We start from the raw sequence: 22824 nt of genomic DNA, 5'->3' as shown, positions 1-22824 counted from the left end.
TCCAATGCCCTAGGGGCGAAAATCTCATCTGTTTTTAATGATGGCCGAAACAACTTTGTAGAGAAATCAAAGACCATGCAAAACGCATAACAACTTAACATTATACACATAGTAGAACACACAAAACAGCGCGCACACACACACACACACACACACACACACTTCTCCCCCCTTTTGGATATTAGCAAAATAAGGGAATAAAAGTGAAAACTATGCAGACCGATGAGACATATTCAGTACCAATACCATAAATATTTGTTTAGACAAAGATGTAGCATTCCAAGGACATACAAAATACAAAACATGTATGCAACAATCAACTCATACATCATACAGACTAAAGAGATACCCTACATAAGCTATTAGAATTAGATCAGGCAATGTTCATATTAACAACAAATTAAGCCAAAATGAAAGCAAAAGAAGAAGGAAAACAAGATTAAAACTCTAATCAACCATACATTTCATCTTATGTAGATCCCTCCTTATCATCAGTCGTGGCAGCGACATATTCATATTCTTCTTCCTCATAGGCATGCTTTGCATTCGTATTTTCGTTTCCTTCAGTATCATTATCAAGATGAACTCCCCGTCATCCTCATCAATATTCTGATGTTGCAACAGTTTGGTGACCTTGACATCCAGCTTCTTGATAAAATTTGTGAGAGCAGCCAGGTACTACATCATACCGTGCTTAAAAGGATTCTTTGGCTTGACACCAAACATGGGCTTTGTTGTTGAAACATCAGTGGAGAGTGGTGGAATGTCCTCCAGAACCTCATGAGGGTCATCTTTTAAGGGCCACACTTTGTCAAAAAGAAATATCCCTATATGGTGAAGGGCAATGACTTCAATGATGTTGTTGTGGTTAAGATCCATGCAAGCTTCTTTTGTGAAATCCAATTTGTAATATTCAAAGACCTTAGACAGAAATAAACCATATGGCAGTGGGTATAAAGGTAGTCTAATGGCTTTCAAGATTGTATCACTGGTGAGTGTTAGGACTCCAGCAAGTGTACCAGGTTGTGCAAGTAGTAACCGGTAAGACTGAGATATCATTTCCTAAGAGACTCATGTATACTAAAATAATTGTGCAATTAATGACTAATTTAAACTAAAGAATGAAACCATAATTTTGAGTTTCATGTAAGAAAGTAATTTTGCATAAATGATTAAAATTGAACTTTGGAAGTTTAAGGCACTTAGTGAATGGAAAATATTAGAAATGATATGAATTGATATTGTCGAGGTTAGAATTCACCAACAATGCTCTCATGCAACTACAGTTTTACATTCTCTACATCAATATGCTACTGTCAACCCACATATATACTCAAACCCTAATTCCTTAGTGGAATGAGCCTAAATTTCCTTATTAAGAGTCAATCCCTTGAACTCTTAATAAACAAATCTGCATTATGCACTAGGGTTTAAGACAACCAATGGGTCAAGTCCCATTCCTAGATACAATCTTCATTGGGTTTTCTTGTTCCAATTCAAGGTTTCAAAAGATATTTCCTCACCCAATGAACCAAATATCATGCAATGGATGGTCAAATCAATGCAAGCATTAAGTGAAGAAACAAGAAGACTAGCAATTAATGAAAGATGCATATATAATCAAAAACATTTGCATTTACACAAGAGTTTTGTGGCTACATCTAACCCCAACAAAAATGGGTTTAGCTCTCTATTGTCATGGAGAGCTCAAGCTTACAAATGGAAGAAATGGAAGAAATGGAAGACAAGGGAGATACAAAAAGGAAGATGGAGTCGTTCCCACAAGCCTTGTCACACCTCCAATGATACGATCCTATCCAGGAAAGAGTATGATTGTTTTTGAATTTGAATCCTCAAGAGGCCCAACACGAATAAATTAGAGAAGAACGCAGAATAAGATAGAGATAGAGGATGCCATAATCTAGCAGATTGATAAGTCATGTGAAGATTCGCCACAAAGATATTAATCTTTGATAAGAACTAGAGGCCTAAGCCAAGAACAAAGAGAATTCTCTTTTTAATGAAATCAAATTCAAGATATGACTAAAAGTGTTTACATTATTTTTGGTACCTCTATATATAGGCACATATGTTTAAGAAAACCTAAAAACCCTACAAGAAGGCCCAAGCCCAAAACATAAGAACATAAACTAATTTATAAAAGAAAGCCCAAAGCCAAAAAACATAGAACATAACTAATTTCTAAGAAGAAACCCACAGTCTAAAAACATAAAATAATTTTCCTAAAAACTATACTTCAAATGTGCTTCAAGCCGTGATCTTCATTGTCTTTGAATTTCAGATTACTTGTAGCATCAAAAGCCTTGAATAGTTTTGATTTTTCAATCTCTTGCTCCTTGCCCTTGTCATAGGTCCTTTAAATTGTAAAGGTTCATCTTAAAGTTCTTCTTGTATGGAATCTTGGGATAGTCCTCTATCATTCCCTCCTTCTTGAAGAGAATTTGTCCTCAAATTTGTCTCACTTGAAGATTCTTTATCATCCAAGCTCTCTAAAATGAATTTCTGCGTGCCTTCCACTGCCAAAGATGATTTCCCCTCAAGAATCCAGAAGAAATGGGTTTGATTTTACCACATCAGCACAACTGCCACTCAACGCTGTCCCCGCACCGCTCAACGTCCAAAAAATGCGAACTAATTAGCGCTGGCTTCTAGCGCTCAACGCCAAAAAATGTGAACCGAATGGGGCTGAGCGCTGGCACTGAGCGTATAGAAATGCGAATCAACTATCTCTCAGCGCTGATTCTGGCGCTTAGCTCTGAAAAATGCGAGAAGAATGGCGCTAAATTTTGATTTCTGGCACTGAGCGCTGGAAAATGCAAGAGGAATGGGGCTCAACCTTGAAATGCTAAGTTCATATCTTCAAATTTGGCTTTTTCTCTTCTTTCTTATCTGGTTACCAACTCTTTGGCTTGAGATAAAAGCTTCCTATCATTAAATTGGACACAAAAATGGGGATTAATGGTATAATTAGATCTGTAACCCATATTGTATTTATTCATAAAAGTAAAGTAAAAATGAGGATTAAGTGGGTTAAAATCTCAAGAAAAGTTGATTTTGTTAGCAAAAGATAGCCAAGATAATGGTAAAAACTACATTATCAATGAGCTCTACCTAGTTGGTCTAGATTCTTGCATTCAGGGTAAACATCAAATAAATGTCTTCAAGGGTTAGTTGGACATGGTTGCTTGCCCTAAGAGCTAAGATCCATCCGATGATGAATGCAAGCACATGGTCGTTGTGTTTCATACCGCCCACCAACTTTGTAAGTGGAGCACTTTTTAAACTTTTCAGAGTGTCGTTGTAAAGACTTGTAGATAGTGAGTTTGCTTACATTTGGAGCTCTAACATGAGGTTTTTCTCCCCTTAACTTGAATCCTGCTACATACGACCGTACTAAATCATCTAAAGTAATACCGACCCCTTTCATTCTCGATATGATGATTCCATTTTCTATTCGTGCATTCGCATAGAAAACCTTGACGAGGTCGGGATAGTATGTACCTCGTATTTGCGGAACTGTTCCATAACTTGATAGGCAAACTGCTCTTGGAAGAAAAAACCAGTACTGCGGAAGAAGTTCATATCTATGTACTTTGGGTTGACTAGGTTTCGAATCCTTCAGTTGCAAAAATAGTTTGTTTGTCGCTCGTAATCACTAATTAAACCGCCAATGTTAGTAGAGCAAAAAGTTTGCTTGGTTGCCATGCGTTTGACTCATTTAGGGCATGATGAAGAAGACATCATTTGGTGGTGCACAAAGAGAAACAAAAAGATTAAAAGTTGTGGGAAGGATGAACAGGAACAAAGAAGTAACAAAGGTTAATGGCACGAGGAAAATTGAAATAGTTAATTGATGTTATTATACCAAGATTAGGGTTTTGAAAAGATTGTGAATTTTGAAAAAATTAGGGATTGACCCAATCACTTTACCAAAAAGACTTGATTCAGAAAAAAAAAAAAACTTAATTTTCACATGACATTTTGTATCAGGAAAATTTAATTAATTACGTTAGTGCCAGATCTCAAAACACATAAACATAGAGATAATAGATTAGGTGATCGATTATTTCATGTAGAATTTTCAATTTTGATGCATATTTTTAGGTTGTGCATGCCAAATCAAGTATGCCTAATTCATTTCGAAGAATATCAAAAAAGTGAATGTAAAAAAGATTGGATTCATCATGGTATCCATGGGATATAACAAATATAAGGATAAATTCAGAAAAAAATCACTATTAATACCATGTTAAGGACATAAAGATATAAAATAATTCATTAAATTAAATGTGTATCTTACGAAAAAGAGAAAACTATATACAATAGTATATACACTAACAAAGTGAATAGAAAAGGAAAATAAATAACTAATTATATAATATCTATGATATTTAAAAATAAAATATGATATCTAATTATTTTAACAAGTTGCTTGAAATGTTTCATATACGCCTAGCATGCATCAACTTATAAATGATTTTTTGAATTCTTTTGCAATCTATGTTCTCTAAATCCATAAGATTGGTTTGAAGGATTTGGAAGGGAAGGTGAGAGAGGTTGTGGGTTCAACTCCATCCACTAACAATTAACATTTGTCAAAAAATAAAACAATATTATGTATGTCTTGGAATATAAAATATCAAAAACATATTATTCTTTAACTTGTTGTACTCATTTGACATTTATTTTCAATAAATGAAAATGGATAGTTGAAGAAAAAATATAAAATAAATTTTGAATAAATTTTCAGTGGTACTTTAGAGGTTAAATTCAAAAGCATCTTAAGTATTGAAAACAAGTTATAGAATTATAACAATAATCAAACAATTACACATATAAAGACTTATAATGATAAAACGATATCCTTTTAATAGATTTTTAATAAGTATTCAACACATTTATAACAATACATTATTCAGCATTTTCCTGTATAATGTATTATTTGTGACCTTCCAAAACTTCTCTTGATAGATTCATCATTCGATATGCAAAACATTGATATCACCTATCCTTTATTTTATTGCTTCTCAAATAATTACCTTTATGTCTATGTGATTTGTTTTTCTTCCACGGTATATTGGATTTTGCTCATAATAATGATCAATTAGTTATCACAATGAATAACTACAAGCTCTTATTTTTCACCAAAATCTTCAAGTATTCTCTTCTTCTAAAAATGAAATTGGTTTATCCAAACAAGAAAATTTAAATTTGACATATTTAATTACTTCATCCAAACTAATTACTTAAGAAATGAAGAGAATTCAATTACTAGGTATTTCAATTTCTTGGATTTGTTGAGATCCTTCATCCAAACACATAGTAAAAGTCAAGTTAAGTGAAAAAAAATATTATGAGGGTTTTTCACATCACCCATATTCATCATGCTCAGTCACTACTACAAAATCCCATTAACACATAGTTCAAGGTGTCTTGAACATATCTTGAGACCCTAAACATGTTACAAACACAATATTGAACCCTGAATTAGTGTGATAAAATAAATTAACAAACATGCTTTTATAGTTTATAACATCAACTTCCCTTAATTTTATTTCTTCAAATTTTCATTCACAGCCAATGGTTGATTAGTTTTATTTTACTTAAACATCCCAAAAATTCTAGATATTTTTTCAAAATATTTTTTTTACAAATAAAGAGCCCATTTTCTTGAAGAAATTCTAATCCAAGAAAACTATGCAACATGTCTAGATCGTTTATCTCATATCTATCCTTCATTTCTATTCTAAAATATTCAATCAACTTTAAACTTTTTTCTAGTAAAATTTAAGTATTCCATACCTCATTATTTGACATATAATCATTATGAAATAGCTGCCAGTGTTATTGTACTATGTTCTTGGAACTTGTTGAAACCAATAAAACTTCTTTTTTGTATTGTAAGACTTTTCTTCTTGGCCTTCAATCACAAAAACTTGAGGTCATCCAACATAGTCCTTTTGTTTGATTCTTTATATTTTAATCTTCCAAATATGTCACCTATAGAAGACTAATCAATATTTGTGATTTGTACTTTTGAGATGGTACCTTGTGTTTTGATTGAAATGTGTTTCCAACTAACTTTTCAACATTAGGTAACAAGTTTTTCCTTTGATCAAATCTTTAATCATTGATTGTATCTTTGCGAGACTTCATTTGGTTCATCAATTAAAACAATCTATTTTAGTATTCATTTTGATTTTTTTCTTTCATATTTTTCATTCTCAATCTTTGCTAAAAGATTGAAGCTTGACTACTCTTACCTTCAAACACCCTCTTAAATCTTTTTGAAGATTATTCCATACTTCTTTGGCTATTTTTGATCTTATGATCCTTGGAAACAAACTAGTAAGACTCCTCTTTGAATCATTTCAAGAATTCCAAGATTTGTAATTTTCTATATTTGAAGGCCTATTGCGCAGTTCTAGTGATTAAATCTTCATATATTTTTGTATGAACTCTAAAACATCCAAAGAGGTAAACAAAGTTTCCATTTTTCTAACCTAAAGTCGTAATGTTCTTCATATAAATTTGGATTTTGTTATAAATTGTTATCACTTTTCTTTAACTTGCTATACATATATTTGAGTTAGAATGAGTTCCTTGTTGGATAAAAATAGATAATAAAATTAATATTTGAAGGAATATAATTTAATCATCTAGATTTCTTGTTATGCTTTATATAAATTAATATTATTCTTTTTGTTCGTCATGTAGTGTTATACAATCTTCGTATAAATTGTGGTGGAAATGCGGTAACAGTCAATGGAAACACATATGATGATGATGTAGATGATGGAGATGCAACTAGATTTCTTTGGAATAGAGGGAGAAATTGGGCAGTTAGCACTACTGGTAACTTTATGAATAATAATAATTATCATGCAGGAAAGTATCTAGTCTCAAAAACATATGGGCTTTCTACGAAGAATGTTGACATGTACACGACTGCACGAGCTTCTCCCATTTCATTGACTTATTATGGATTTTGCTTGCAAAATGGAAACTATACAATATTTTTGCATTTTGCTGAAATTGTGTTCACTGATGATCAAACGTTTAACAACTTAGGAAGACGAGTATTTGACATCTACATTCAGGTATATGGTTATCATTATTTTAACCTTTATCATTGGGTTTTTTCACATATAAAATGGAAGGTTCAACATAGGCTACATTGAGAACACGTTGGATTGTTTTTATACACAAAATATCAAATTTCTTTAGACAATCAATAGCCATTTGCTACAATATTTTCAACAAGATTTGAAATATTTAAGGCTTGTAATCATCATGAAGCATTCATATTTTTTAACTAAAATGTTGTAGGGAAAACTAGTGAAAGAAAGCTTCAATATTGCAGAAGAAGCAGGAGGTAATGGTAAGCCAATCATAAAAAAATTTACTACTGTTGTGAGTAATAATACCTTGAATATACGCTTGAATTGGGCTGGAAAAGGGACAATTGCACTCCCATTTGGATCAGTATATGGTCCTCTTATATCAGCTATAACTGTGAACTCAGGTAGGTTGTTACTCTTTGTGAGTTCCATGTTGTGTCATCTTAATATTATCATCTAAGATCTTGTATAATTATCATGCAGACAATCCACCTGGAAGTAGCATATCAGTAGGCATTGTGGTTGGAATTGTGGTTGCATTGGTAGTTATTATCATCCTTTTGGTTGGTATACTTTGGTGGAAATGCTGCTTAAGAAAGAAAAGCTCCTTAGAAAGAGGTAAACTATAAAGAAATTAATTCTGTTGTCAGTATTTGGAAACATTTTGTTGAAATAAGACAATTCATTAACTTTAATCTATAAATTGTATAGTCAATGTTCACCTCATGGTTAATCACCTATTAAACATTATTACCTTTGTTTTAAAAGTTTTTTTTTATCACCAAACATTTTCATAACCTAATAAGATATGTTTGCATCTCAATATTTGATACACATTCACTAATATAATTATTTCGAGACAAGGTTAACCACATTTAGAAATCATACATGATAGTCTACATTATGAGACAAAATTAATCACTATTCGATAACTTCGTCAAACTCTTAAAACATATAAGATAATATTTAATTATAACATTCAATTATTATGTACTGCAACAGGGGACTAAGTTAACCATGTGCAATGGTTAATAACACCATTATATATCATTAAATAGATGTAAGATAATGTTGATTGTCATTAAACATTTCAATAATCTTATGGTATCATTAACTATATATACTTATAATTTTACATGAATGAAAGCAAATGTAAAAGTACATAAAGGAAATAAAATAAAAGAAACAAATGTGATGACATAATATCAAAACTTATATAAAGATCAACTACCATTGTTTTATGTTTAATTTCTTACAAAATTATCCATATTTACAAATATAGTTAACTACATGTACTTGAGTGGACTCACACAGACAAATTTCTCAAAGTATATTGCTTTTTTGCCTCGAAACATGTACATTTTTCATGTGTAAAAGTGCAAAATTAATAATGTTGAAAAAATTGTTATATATTTTCTTCTTAAGGTATATTGTATTGGTAATTTAAGACAACTAATTATCTTATAAATCACAAAGTTGCAACGTAGATTATATGTAATGTAAACATGAATTAGTTTTAGCATAAGAGGTCTCTGATATTTCTTTCTCTTTAATTAACAGAGTTAAAAGGTTTAGAATTACGAACAAGTGTATTCACTTTAAGACAAATAAAATTGGCAACAAACAACTTTGATGAGGAGAATAAGATTGGAGAAGGAGGATTTGGTCCTGTGTACAAGGTAATTTGTATATAATCTTGCATATTGATGTTTTAGAATTATTTCACAACATTCATAACATATAACATTATCCTTGAAAATTTAGGGATGTCTATCTGATGGGACACTAATAGCAGTAAAACTACTCTCTTCTAAATCAAGACAAGGGAATCGAGAGTTCTTAAATGAGATAGGAATGATTTCAGCTTTGCAACATCCTTATCTTGTTAAATTATATGGATGTTGTGTAGAGGGAAATCACCTATTGTTGGTATATGAGTATATGGAAAACAATAACCTTGCTCGTGCTTTATTTGGTAAATCTCCTTATTATATCATCAAATTTTACTTATTATCATTTATTTCATATATTAACTTATGAATATGACTATATATGGATGGTACTTTTGTCCATTTTATATCATTCTCACAAATGAAGGCCCAGAAGAACTCCAGATAAAATTGGATTGGCCAACAAGATACAAGATTTGTGTTGGTATTGCTAGAGGTTTAGCTTACCTCCATGAAGAATCAAGATTGAAGGTTGTTCACAGGGACATTAAGGCCACTAATGTATTGCTTGATAAAGATCTCAACCCAAAGATATCAGACTTTGGTTTGGCCAAACTTGACGAGGAAGAAAATACTCATATTAGCACTCGAATAGCTGGGACATAGTAAGCTCCTATGTCTTCTTTATTACTTTCATAGAAAAATAATTTTTGTGTATATCATTGTACTTTTAAGAAACGAAAAGTAAAAAGGATTTATTGATGATGTGACTAATCAAATATATTTCTTTCTTAAATTACCGACCGAAAATCTTATTGAGATAAGGGACTTGAAAGAAAGAGAAAGGATTATTATGTCATGCAACTAATAAAAATTTTCATTTGTATTATATAGTGGATATATGGCTCCAGAATATGCCATGCATGGTTATTTGACTGATAAAGCAGATGTCTATAGTTTTGGAATTGTTGTCTTGGAAATTATAAATGGAAGGAACAATACCATTCATCGACAAAAAGAAGAATCGTTCTCAATTCTTGATTGGGTAAGTACTCTCAAGTTCTTCATTGGGTAGAAAAAATATGTTTCACTAGTTGGTTCTTTTGAAGTTTGATTTATTTGGAATGAAATTCGTCTTTATACTATTTTGTTTTACAGGCACATATGTTGAAAGAGAAATGTGATCTAATGGAGCTAGTGGATAGAAGATTGGGTTCAGACTTTAACAAAGAAGAGGTATTGGTGATGATAAAAGTGGCTCTATTATGCACTCAAGTGACTACAACACTGAGGCCAACAATGTCATCAGTAGTAAGCATATTGGAAGGAAAAAGTGTTGCTGAGGAAGTGGTTACAGAAGCAAGTGAGCTATTGGATGAGAAAAAGATGGATGCAATGAGAACATTTTACAATCAGCTACATATAGAAGTGCCATGGACTGCTTCATCTACATCTGCGTCAGATCTCTATCCCACACATCTTGATTCATCTTTTTTGGACAAGAGAAATCATCTCTAAAGAAAAATTCCTACCACGTCATGACAGTCTCTAAATTTGCAACATCAACAAAACATTTTCATATTGTAATGTCTTTTCCTAATAAAACCAGTTATCATTCTACTATCTAGCTTCTGTTCATTTTAACTCAAATAATTTTAATTTGTGGCTACAACATAAATACTTTTAATAATAATATTTTTGTATGGAGCATTATTAGGAAATGTTTAAAATTTATTTTAAGAATGAGTAAGTGTTTTATAATCATGAGTTTAATTATTTTATTGTAAGGAAGCCATCATGTTGAACAATTTTTTTTTCATTTCAAAGTTGTATTTTGCATTATTTTGTACAATTTAGTTTATCGTCTTATTCAAGTAGTGTATGGAAATCATTTTCTTGTTAGTTTAGTAATTGATGACTATGCATATGAAATCAATGGTTTTTTTTTTAATTATGTTATTGAAGTTTGTGCATAGAAAACATGACTTTTTTTCCATTTATTTTTTTAACCGTTTATGTAATTAGTACTTTCTCTTAATAAATTATGAAAGTTGTATATAGAAAGTGTAACACCCCATTTAATTAATAACCCTAATTAAAGAGGCGTCACACAGAATAATATAGTAGCGCAGTCCTGGAGTATAAACACTACTCCTTACAATATACAAGGCACATTATGATGCCAAAACAAGACAAGATACAAGGTTCAACAGTAATCATAAGAGATTTTAAAAGGTAAGCCAATACATGGGCCATAGCCCTAAAGAAAGCCCAAATAGTAGAATCCAGCCTAGTTAAGCTACGCATCAGAACCTCCATCACCCTGATGACCAGGGTGTTTCTCACCTCTGCTCACATCAACAAGTTGATGATCATCACAAAAAGAGAAAACCACACACATAACAATCAAACAAGCAAAGGGGTACGCTGGAGCCAAAAAGAGATTTATCATACAATCAAATACACTTTCACAGTCAATTATACATACATTGTCCAAGCATGTTCTGACCTTCGAATAAATACACTAAGACTCGAGACACGACTCATCCAGATACATATAATTAGTTGGATTCAGCAGATGCTTGCACTTGTGGTGGATTTTCCTGCTCTCCCCCGAGCTAAGTGTTACAATATCTCAACCCACACACACAAGGTTAACCCTTAATGGGTTTCAAGCCTCCTGCTACTTTCACCACAAGAGTTAGTCCGCTATATGTGAGACTAACTGACTCCTTAGAGTGTCAGGATGCAATCTTACCTTGAATCCTTATTAAATTATATAGATGGGGCACCACCATGAACTCCTACTAATAGGGGTTATGGAATTATGCCCCGACCAACTGATGCACCACCATGAAGTCTCACCTATAGGCTCATGGAATTACGTCCTAACCACATACAAATCAGATTTCTAATAATCACATCAAGTCTTTTATCATGCCATAACCATGCCACTTTGATAACCAACCATCTCGTTCAAGTCACATGCCAAGATCATACCAAACCTATCATTCACAACCCATGAATCATATCATTCATGCATAATCATTCTTCTCATGCTTTTAACATAACAATTCAAATAAAACAAGTGCCAACCATCCAGGAACAGAGAAGCAACAAAATAGCAAAGCACCCTCGTCCAACTCCTCGCTCAAGCTGAAATGCCTCGCTCAGGAGAGAGGGTCTCTCGCTCAGGCGAGCTCTATTCGCCTAGGCAAGGGCTCAAGCAGAGGGGAATAGTGGTTTACGCGTTCTCTTGCTTAGGCGAGACCTCTTCGCCTGAGCGAGATAGACTCTCGCTCAAAACAGGAGTCTGTCGCCTGAGCGACAGCTCGTGCAACCAACATGGATGAGTTGCTGCAGATCTCGCCTAGGCAAGATACACTCACTTGGGCGAGAAAACCAGAATCCTCCACTGTTCATGCAGGGCAACAATAATATTCCATCAGGGCAAAACAAAAATTTCATTCAAAACATCACACACACCATACATACATCAGAAACACGAAATAGGCCCAAAAATGGTACATAATCGATTTAAACTAAGTAACCCTAGCTTTCCTTACTTGTAAATAAGCAAGCAAGGGACCTGGACGCTTAACCCCATGAACACAGCAGCTTCGAGAGTAGTTTTAAGAGCTGCAGATAGTGACACTGAAAGGAAATGAGGTCACTACTTTGAACCCCCACTAGGAACTACGAAAACCAACCGAAGGAGAAAAGGTATGAGTTAAGGGACGACTTACGTGGAGTGAAATGTGCTAGTGCAAACTTACGTGGACCAAACCCTAGCAGAGCAAATGGCTGGAAAAATCTAAGAAAGGGTGAGGTTGTTTTTCTGAAATGTGAAAGGAAAGGAATTGTTAGCTGGTTTTGGGGCTTTGGGGTGCCCAATGGGCCAGCCCTTAGGCCCATTAGATTTTGGGGCAGCCCTTGAGTATTGGGCTGAAAAGTAAGAGGATCTTACAAAAAGTACTACTTTTGTATTTTTTTTCTTTTTTTATGTTATTTTGTTATGGTTTTATAAAGATTGACTTTTTCAATAATTTTAAATATTTGTTTGTTTTATAATGTTAATAAAGAGTGGACTTTTTTTATTGCATCAAAGAAGAAATAATGATAGTTCAATATTCATCTACTTGGCTGTGAAAAGTAAAGTTGAAGAAGATTGAATGATGCCATTATTAAGTACATTAAATTGTCTCATGGATTAGCTCATCACATTCACACGATGTAAGGCCCACTTATTTTCCACCCTAAACGTTTAAGGGCCTAACCTATTCTATTGGACCCAAGGCCAGCCCATAGGGTGCCCAAAACCCTTTTCCAGACCTAAACCTCTCCTTCTGTCCCCATTTCGCAAGACAACCCCTTTCTCCTCACACACTCTTCTCTCTTTTCAGAGCTCTGCTAGGGTTTGGCCTCATTCTTCATCGTGCTAGTTGAACTCCATTTCTATTCCATGTAAGTTGGTCCTCTCCCCACATCTTCTCTTCTCTAGCTTTACTTTTGTGTTCCAACTAGGTTCATCGTAGTAACATGTTCTTGGTCCTGGTGTTAGTATTTATAGCTCACAAAGCTATTCCCAGAGCTGTGGTGCTCACTGTTGGGTGTTTATCGTTGTCTACTAGCCTCTGTTATGGTAAGGGAAGGGTTTCACTGTTTTAAGTTATTTTTGCATGCTTGGTCTATTTTATGTCATGGATGCTTGATTCATGTTGTGTGTTGTGTGAAAATACATTGCTTGTGCTATTGATGTGATTCAAATCTGGTTCTGCAAGAGTGAGAGCTGGTGGATTCTGTTGAACTCGCCCAGGCGAGCTGGGTGGTCGCCCAAAACAAAAGCTTTCGCTTAAGCGAGGAGCTCTCGCCTGAGTGAGAACAGAAGTAGCTCACCCCTTCTCTGTTTTGAAAGCTCGCCCAAGCAAAGGCCACTCGCATGAGCGAGAGTAGTCTCGCTTGAACGAGATGGGCTAGGTTGAGCGAGACCTCGACGTGCCCTTTGTTAGTAGTTTCACCCAAGCGTGAGCTAGTAGCTTGAGCGAGGAGTTCCTCTCGCTTGAGCGAGAGCTCTTTAGCCTGAGCGAGATTTACAGAGTTTATTGTATTTGTGTGTGTTTCACATGATTGGATGATTTGTACTTTAAACAGTTCAAGTATGATGGCATGTATGCTCTATATGATATATTGGGATTTGAATTGATGAGATTGGTATGAATGAATCATGAAACATAATGGGGCGGTTGGTTGGACATTTGTATGAGTTTGTTATGCATGATAAATCTATGGTTGGTTGATGAGACATGGTTATGGTACTAGTTAGACGTAATTCCATGAATCTCTTGGTGGTGCCTCATGTGATGGACATAATTCCATGAACCTCTTAGTACGGTTTCATGGTGGTGCCATAGTGTATATAATTAGGTAAGGATTCAAGTAAGGATTGCATCTTAAAACTCTAAAGAGTTAGTTAGTCTCACGTAGAGCGGACTAACTCAAAGGGTGAGAGTAGCAAGAGGCCCTAGTCTTTGGTAGAATAATGACCTTAGATGTTTGAAGGCTAACCTTGTGTGTGGTAGGGTAAAACCCATTGACAATGGCTCTATAGAGTAGTAGAGGCCACCACAAGTGCAAGCATCTAGTGAAGCCGACCGATTATATGTATCAGAATAATTGAGTCTTAGAGTCTTGCTTTTTTGCTATCACATGATTGTTTGTCTATCTTGTTGCATGTTTATGATTTGTTTTAAGTATATGTATGCCATAACATGTTAAAATGATTTGTACTCTAGCTTACCCTTTATGTTTGCTTGTGTGTTTTGGGTTTGGTTTTTCCTTTTTGCAATGATCATCAATTTATTGATGTGAGCAGATGTGAAAATCCCTAGTGGTCACCAAGGTGATGAAAACTCTGCAGTGTAGTCAGGCTATGGTTGGATCTCATTCTTTCAAGTACCCTCTGTAGGCACTGTTGCCTATGTATTTTGGTCAATTGTCAAACTATTATATTCTGTTTGTTAATGGCATCATGGTGTGCCTTAGTTTTCTTTTTGGTATATTTGGATGACTGTAAAATCCTTATACTTTAAGTCTTGTGCCCTTTTGATATTATAAATTATGAGATGTTTTATTTAATTAGATTTATCTATTAAATAGGACGTTACACACGACATGTCATATGTCATGTTAGTAATTTTTTATGTTATTTTATTGAAGTTATAAAATAATGAATGTTTTAAATACATTTTTTTATTATCTATTAATATTTATAAACTCTTGATTGTGTAAAAGAATTCTAATAAGCTAACCAAACAAATATTATAAAATATAATATTTTATTATTTATATCAATAATATCTTGATTATGATGTTCACTAAAAGAATATGAATATATTTTTTTACTTATTTTGAAGTGATTAATTTATTTTGTTATGGATATGATTATAAGTCGATCTTCTTGACTCTTTACCTTCCATGTGAGGGTCGAAGTTAAATATGGTCATATAGGTAGATTAGTAATTTTTATTTTCAACTAATCGTAATTGAATTTTATAAGTTTTTTAAATGTTTGATAGCTTGTATACTTGGTGAACAAATGTCATTAGTTGTAAATTAATAAGTGATGATCTGTTGACACCAGATAAAATAAAATCTCACTAGACAAAGTAGTTTTGATGATAACAAAATAAATATAATCAAATGCTACATGATACAATGTTTAAATATACTGACAACAGAAGGAATTATGAGTTTTTGACAAGGAAGTGTTTTACTGTATATGATTGCAGCTAAAGTCTAGTGATTTTTATCAAACGAAATAGAATTTAACTGACGAAGCAATACGATTTTGGAAGTCATGTTAAAACCATTATTCAAGGTAATAAAACACTATGGTAACCAGATGAATCCAAGTGTTTATCAAATCATTTATTATAAAATTGCTCAATATTTTATTTAGTCTAATGTGTGTTCGTACTGTTTGAGCATGCTCTTGAATTGATTAGACCATGTCACAATACATTGTGATTACATTAATCTTAAAGAAAGGTAGAAGCAAAGTGCATCATTGTCACGACTACGAAAAATAACATAAATATTTACAAACAAGAGAAACAAAGTGAATCATTGTCAATTCTACTGAGTGAAAAATTAGAAATTGGATTGTGTGCTTGTAATATTCTTCACATTGTAAGTTTACATGTGAGTTTAAATTGTCCTTTACTTCTTTGAGAGTGTTTTCTCATTTTACTTGAGGGTTCATAATCTCTTTGGAATATCAAGAAGGATTCCTCAAGATGTTAAACTTGGGTCTAGAGAGACTATACTCGTGTAAATCGGAGAGTTTGATACTTGTGGTGTTTGCAGACATTGTAGTTGTTGTAATCATTTAAATTGATTAGTCGGACTTCTTAAGTAGTGTGTTTGAAAGAAAATTGGACGTAGCCAAAGAATTTGGGATGAACCAATATAAAAATTCTTCTTAATGCTTGATATGTTTAATGTTATTTATTTCAAATTACTAAATGCTAAAAGAGAGTAGGCTCTATTCAACCCCCTCCTTTCTAAAGCTATTTACACTAACACAATGGACGATGACATTAGGACAAGGTAGTCGACAAGCTTGAAACTTCCCACAATCACAACACTAATAATTTCATTTAACTATGTAATACTTTGATTGTCGACCAATTTGATAGGTGGTTGTCTCTTTTATAGTACAAAAAATCCATTAAAAATTATGACCAATCTAATGCTTCAAGAAAGAACACTATTAGTGTTCAACTTAACAAGCAAGAATGAAGAATGATTAAATCACACACGAGTCAATAAATTATCATCTTCACCTAGCATGCAAAAATGTTATTTAAGTAAAAAAAAACCTCATCCTCTACACATTAGCCAAGAGCGGTTATTGGTTAACAATACTCAATTATTAGCCATGAGTGAATGTTGTTCAAAGAATACTCATGTTTAAGCCAAAAGTGACTTGTCAAAGAATACTTGCCTAAACTAGAAGTGATTTGTAGAAAGAATACTTGAACGGGGTCAATCAAGAGTGGTTAAGAGTTAAAAGAATCATGTGTTAAGCCTAGAGTGACTTGTTGAAAGAATACTTGTTTGAGCTAGAAATGGCTTGGGAAAGAATACTTGATTTAGGAGTGGCTTGTATAAAGAATACTCAAAGGGTTACCCAATTAGGTTGTTGAAAGAATACTTTTTTATTTAATCTAGGAGTGACTTCGGATTATATAATGTTTAGATTTCTCACATTGTTGAACTAAGATATGCACATTATCAATTGCATTATTTGCTTTAATAACATTTATGATAATATAATAAATTCCATATATTTATGTCATTGCAATAATTATTTTCAAGTTTATGATGACTTTTCCAATATGTCTAGGATTGTATAAGTATTTGAAAAAAGAGAAATTCCATTAAAGCTTATTAAAACGTTACATACGAATATATCTGTAGGTAAATTACATGTAATTATGTATAGATTTGCTTGTACATAATTACATATATGGATAATTACATATGAATTTACCTATAGATTTCTAAAATTTATAGGTAATTGACTTCTATCTATCAATTTTGTGCATTACCTACAACTTGTAGGTAATAAAACTTTTTCTTGTATTATTTGTCATCAATAAGATTATGTGGCCATTACATTTGTTTTCTTGTCTCTAACTACTTGATCAACTAGTGTCATCCCTCTTGAATTTCATTCAATTTACTAGTAAACTCAATTTTGGAGAGGAAATGAACAAGTTGACTGAGAAGTTACTCAAAGTTTTTGTTTAAATCATTTAAATTTATTTTTTAGAAGGACAAAGTTTATTGGTTTTAATACTTTTATATTACAACTTTATTTGAATTGTACTTTAAAATTATTACTTTTATATAGTTTTATATTTCAAAAGACTGGTTTACAAATAATTTTATTTAAGATTTTAAAAGAAACAATTCATAAGTTTAAAAAATATTCAAATATATTCACATGAATACCAAGTGTTGTTACGAGGTCAAATTATACTTTGCAAAGTCTCCTAAAAAGCTTCAGAGGGTTCACGAACTCAGTCTCAAACAATACTCGTCCTACAACATCACATACAAGGGGTAGGTACCTGCAAAAGACACTTTGAAGACAAAGTCAGTTCAAGATATCAGAGAATAAATGTCAATGAATACGTAATCAATGTACTTCGTAAATTGTGCCTTTTATACTATGGTTCATAGGCCTTACCTAATTGGGCTTTGCCTGAAATGACCTAATTACTTGATAATCATATTAAGATGATTAACCTTGGATTTAGCTATTATGAGTGATATTATGCTGAACCAGTCTATTGGTGTAGTTCGAGTACATGTAGTCCTAGAAGGATGACATGTACTCAATCAGGTCGCACACCTTATAGGGTATCTTGGTCATGTACGAGATACCAGCCCTCTAGTCTTAACATGTCTAATGTTGAAGACATTGAGAAAGCGATCACACATAGTCGGATAATGGTCACACATAGTCAGCCAGTGGTCACACATACTCGAACATTGACTTCTCAGTCATTAGAGCTTTCGCAAAGAACACTTATATCTTTGGTCGTATGGTCCTATAAGTATAGTAGTCCTCTAGCCTCGAGGAGCTAAAGTGACAAAGAGGTTTGAGATATTTGGGTATGTGTAGAGCCTTGATTGATGGGACGTGAGCAGGTTATTGTTAGAGGTTTGTTAGAATCGAGGTGGCCTTTAGGGGTTGAAGAGTATGATGATTGGATTTTTTGTTGAAGGCACATAATTGTTGGTATGGGATGGGTTGGGAAGGTGAAATGTTACGGTCCATTCTATAAGTAGTGTTTTATTTTGTCACATTCTTTACATAGTTCTTTGAGTTTTCTTCTATTGTTGATCTTTCTTTCTCTTTCTTTCTTTCTCTCTCTCTTTCTACAAACTTCGTATCAGAAACACAAAGGGTCCAATACTTTAAGGTATGTCGTTTAGTGTTTCCAATGTGAGTGCTACTAGAGGGCGGGTAATAGCTGGTCTTTGTGGTTATCGAACGATTCTTTATCTAGATCGCTGAGGGTGACCATGGATGTTACCAAAGAGTGTAGGGAGGATCCTCCCAAAGTACATGCTGAGAATTCCCTTCATAGGAGGACTTAGTATGATCGGGTTCATGAGAAGGTTCAACTAGCAACCTCCAAGTTCAGGTGGTCATGGCTGCTGACATCTTGGCTTAACAGTATTTATGTTTTTGACTAGGAGTGAGTCCCAATATAATGTCTCTTAAGAGAGTTAGCAGCATAGATAGGGCATGTCATGGTCGCAAAGGGGATGATGATGATTTTTTCTATGTATATATGGCATTTTTTGTTCAATTGCATGTTCGACTTCCATTCAACTATTTCACCATGGATGTTCGTTTTCTATTGAACGTTGCTCCTACTTAGCTTCGTCTAAACAGTTAAGGTGGTTTACAAGCTTTCTGACTTGTTTGAAAAGCTTTGTATTTGTCTCCCGCCCTTGAAATATTTCTTTATTTTTACATTACTCATCCAAAAGATCTAGTTAAGTGGTTGTCTTTGATAGGGAGGTCGAACTTGTGCCTTTAATATGAGTACCATCAATCCTTCAAGAGGCTTAAGGACGGGTTCTTCAAGGTAGTTATGACCTCAGCTGGAAGGTCGCATTTTTTTTGTGATGTTTGTAAACTAAAATTTTCATTTTATTGGACAAAAAATTTGCATAGGTACAAAGAAATCTCTAAGAGTTTGCTATCTATAAAGAGTAGACAGATAGTGGTAATGTTGGAACATCTTCCCAAGAATATCCCAACACAGAAGATAGTGCATTGCTATCTTTCTCCTAAGCTGGCTAATGATATACACAATGAGTTTATCTTTTTCTATGATTTATGTAATTTGGCTAATTTGAAAATTTTATATTTTTGTAGGTTACATGGCTCAACATTTTTCCAAGGTGAGTGCAGATGAGGATGAATTCGTCAAACCGAGTAGGAAAATGGCCGAAGTTGCCCAGAAGGAGGTGTAGTACAATGTTCCCAACCTAACTCTAGATGTGGTGGATACTCATCAGTTTGAGAATGTTGTCAAGAGGGTTTCCCATTCTAAACAAGGGGAAATGTAGGGCTAGAAAGAAAATTAGATTTTTGGCTAAGGGTGGAATATCGGGTTCCTATTCTATGCCTCAGAGCTTGGTGACCTCAATTTGTATAAGAAAAAGCATAGACCTCAACCGAACTGAGCAAGAGTTAGAACTTATTGATGCGATGGTGCCAAGTATTGCCATGCAAGCTTTACCTGAATTCCAAGCACGGTCCATGGTAATGAGCCAACGGGTAGCTAATTTGCTACAAAAGAAGCTGGCTAACAAGGGCAAGAAGAAGGTTGTGGAGGAGCTTGCCATTTTGAAGAAGAAAGTGGATGCTGACCAAGCCGAATAGGTCGCCGAGAAGAAATTTCTTTAGGAGGAGGTTAAGAAATTCAAAGGTTAGAAGGTGCTTTGATTGGATTCCGAAAAGAAGCTGAAGGAGGGGAAAAGAGAGAAGGAGAAAATTGAGGAAGCCGCTAATTCAAAGTTGATGGCTCTAGGGGAGGTCGAAGCCGAGATCGCCACTCTTCGACAATATGTTATATCTAAAAATATTAAATGGTTTCCAAAAGGCGCTAAGGCAAACTACATTTCTATACAAAGAGGTGTCGATTACTAATGCTCGTTTTAGTGTGAATCTGGATATATATGATGGTCGCATGCTTGATGTTAAGGAGATAGTGGCCACTAAGGATGCTAAGTGTGTGACAAAGAATGTTGAAGATGAACATGCTAATGAAGGGACAATTAGGATCAATCCTTTCGTAACTACCAGTTAGACTATTGATGAGGAAATGGAAAATGCTGAGGATGTTGCAAAATAGTAGTGTTAGCTAACGTTTATATTTTAGTTTGTAGTACAACCCTTTTTGTATCTCAATCAAATATATTAAGGCCCTTTCGTATGGATATGTTAACCTTAATGGAAGGTTACTCTTTTGACGTTAAGACTTGTGTTTTTCATCTTGTTGTTTTTCTTGTTTGCTTGCTTAAGTAACCGGCTCGACTAGTACCACTTAGATTAGTGGCAGGGAACTATATCGTGGGTTCGACCAGTACCACTTAGATTAATGGCTAGGAACTATATTGTAGGTTTGATCAGTATCATTTATAGATTAGTGGCTGGTAACTATACCGTGGGCTCGACAAGTACAACTTAAATTAGTGGTTGGGAACTACGTCATTGGTTCGACCAATACGACTTAGATTAGTAGTTTGGAATTGCATCATGAGTTCGACCAGTACCACTAAGATTAGTGACTAGAAATTATATCGTTGGTTCGACTAGTACTACTTAGATTAGTGGCTGGAAACTTAATGTGAAATGAGAGTAAAAAGTAATAGAATTTATGGTAACCCTTTCTTTATTGAAGATTTTGGTGCCTCGTTGAAACCTTTCTGGCCGGCCAAAACCCTCCTTAGTGAAAGAGACCAGATAAGGAAATAGTACACCAAGTTTACAATGTTACAAGTCGCTGAATTGAAAGAAACATTTAACTAAAATGAAACTTAAAGTGAGATACATTCCAAGTTTTGGGGATGGGTTCGCCAGACTATGTTTACCTTGTGAAATGATATTGGGTGTAACTTGGAGTTGTATTTCCTATATGCCCTTTGCATAGTTGTCTTCTCCTGTATGCGAGCTTTTTCTCTTCTTTCAACTAACAGGTTTAGATTAGTATTGAGGCAGTATTCGTTAAGCTCTTCACTGTAGTGCGCTCGTCATAAGGTCGTCTCTCTGATTTCCACTGGTATCATGGCATTAGTGCCATATACTAGGTTGAAAGGATTTCTTTCATAGAGGATTCGGGAGCGCATCTGTATGCCCACAGAACTTTTAATAGTTATTTTCCATTTACCCTTAGTTTTGTCTAATCTTTTCTCCAGTTCAACTAAAATGACCTTGTTGACAATCTCTGCTTGCCCATTGGACCAAGGGTGCTCGATTGAGCCTGTCTTACGCTTGATTCTAAGACCTTTGTAGAAGTCAACCAGACCCTTATCAATGCATTGCCTCCCATTGTCAATAATAATGGTATTGGGGATTCTATACTGACAAGCAATGTTCTTCCATAAGAATCGTTGTATTGGCTGAGCTATGATAGTGGCTAGGGTCTTATGACCTAACCTTTTCCTGGTGCAAAAGGTCTTATGATATCCATCCCCCATTTTAAGCAAACATGTGATGCGCCTGCTCTTGATTATTATGGATGATATACCTTGCTTTTGACATGGGACACAACTCCTTGTGTACTCAGCGCAATCCTCTTCCATTATCGTCCAAAACTATCTATCTAGAAGTATCCAAGCCGCAATAGTCTTTGCACTAGAATGATATCTATTGATTCTTCAATTTATCTCTTATATAACGTAGGCGACCTGAATGGAGGTGATACATCTTAACAAGGACTGACTATAGCCCCTTTGAAATGTTCTCCATTTAGCAATGTATAGCATGCTGCCTTTCGTACCCATCCTTTCTCATGTCTTTCTGGTATGTTATTTTTAATGTAATGAATGAACAGCTCCTTCCAGGTGCCTTCTATTATGACCTTCATGCAACTATCTGGTTTATCAGTGGAAGGTGACACTAACACCTGCTACAGCAATGACTTATATCTTCCTTTTGGCTTTGGTGTTTGCCAGCTTGGATAAGATATCGGCCCGTACATCACCACTTCTCAGGACATGATCAAGTTTAACTTCTAAAAAGCTATCTATCATATAACGAACTATATGATAGTATTGCAACAACAAAGTGTCCTTCACTTGATATTCTCCTGTTAAGTGGCTTACAATTAATCTGGATAAGGTGAGGCCAACTATGATGACCTCGTACTCAGTGTGATTATTTAATGCTTTAAAACTAAAGTCGAGGGACTTCTCTATGA

At 34.2% G+C, this 22824-nt stretch overlaps 2 protein-coding genes across 4 annotated transcripts in view; one reads left to right on the top strand and one right to left on the bottom strand.

Annotated features, from left to right (window-relative positions):
- LOC114183963 (putative leucine-rich repeat receptor-like serine/threonine-protein kinase At3g14840) overlaps positions 1-10435 on the top strand; it is a 37923-nt gene extending 27488 nt beyond the window's left edge. For all 3 annotated transcript variants that reach the window (XM_028071176.2, XM_028071175.2, XM_028071174.2), the window contains 8 exons: positions 6739-7121; positions 7351-7546; positions 7626-7760; positions 8703-8821; positions 8907-9117; positions 9240-9477; positions 9707-9857; positions 9971-10435. In XM_028071176.2, the coding sequence (XP_027926977.1) occupies positions 6739-7121; positions 7351-7546; positions 7626-7760; positions 8703-8821; positions 8907-9117; positions 9240-9477; positions 9707-9857; positions 9971-10330 (1793 nt within the window). In that variant the 3' untranslated portion in view covers positions 10331-10435. The remainder of the gene's footprint in view (positions 1-6738; positions 7122-7350; positions 7547-7625; positions 7761-8702; positions 8822-8906; positions 9118-9239; positions 9478-9706; positions 9858-9970) is intronic.
- An 11220-nt stretch (positions 10436-21655) lies between these two features.
- Positions 21656-22207, bottom strand: LOC146886443 (uncharacterized). Its single transcript, XM_085673447.1, has one exon. The coding sequence runs from the start codon at positions 22205-22207 to the stop codon at positions 21656-21658; it is 552 nt and encodes a 183-aa protein (XP_085529573.1).
- Between the last annotated feature and the right edge of the window lie 617 nt (positions 22208-22824).

The sequence above is a fragment of the Vigna unguiculata genome, chromosome 5 (assembly GCF_037176805.1).
Source record: "Vigna unguiculata cultivar grain cowpea cultivar isolate G323 ecotype 2 chromosome 5, ASM3717680v1, whole genome shotgun sequence".
Lineage (NCBI taxonomy): Eukaryota > Viridiplantae > Streptophyta > Magnoliopsida > Fabales > Fabaceae > Vigna > Vigna unguiculata.
This window is presented reverse-complemented; position numbering and strand designations above follow the sequence as displayed.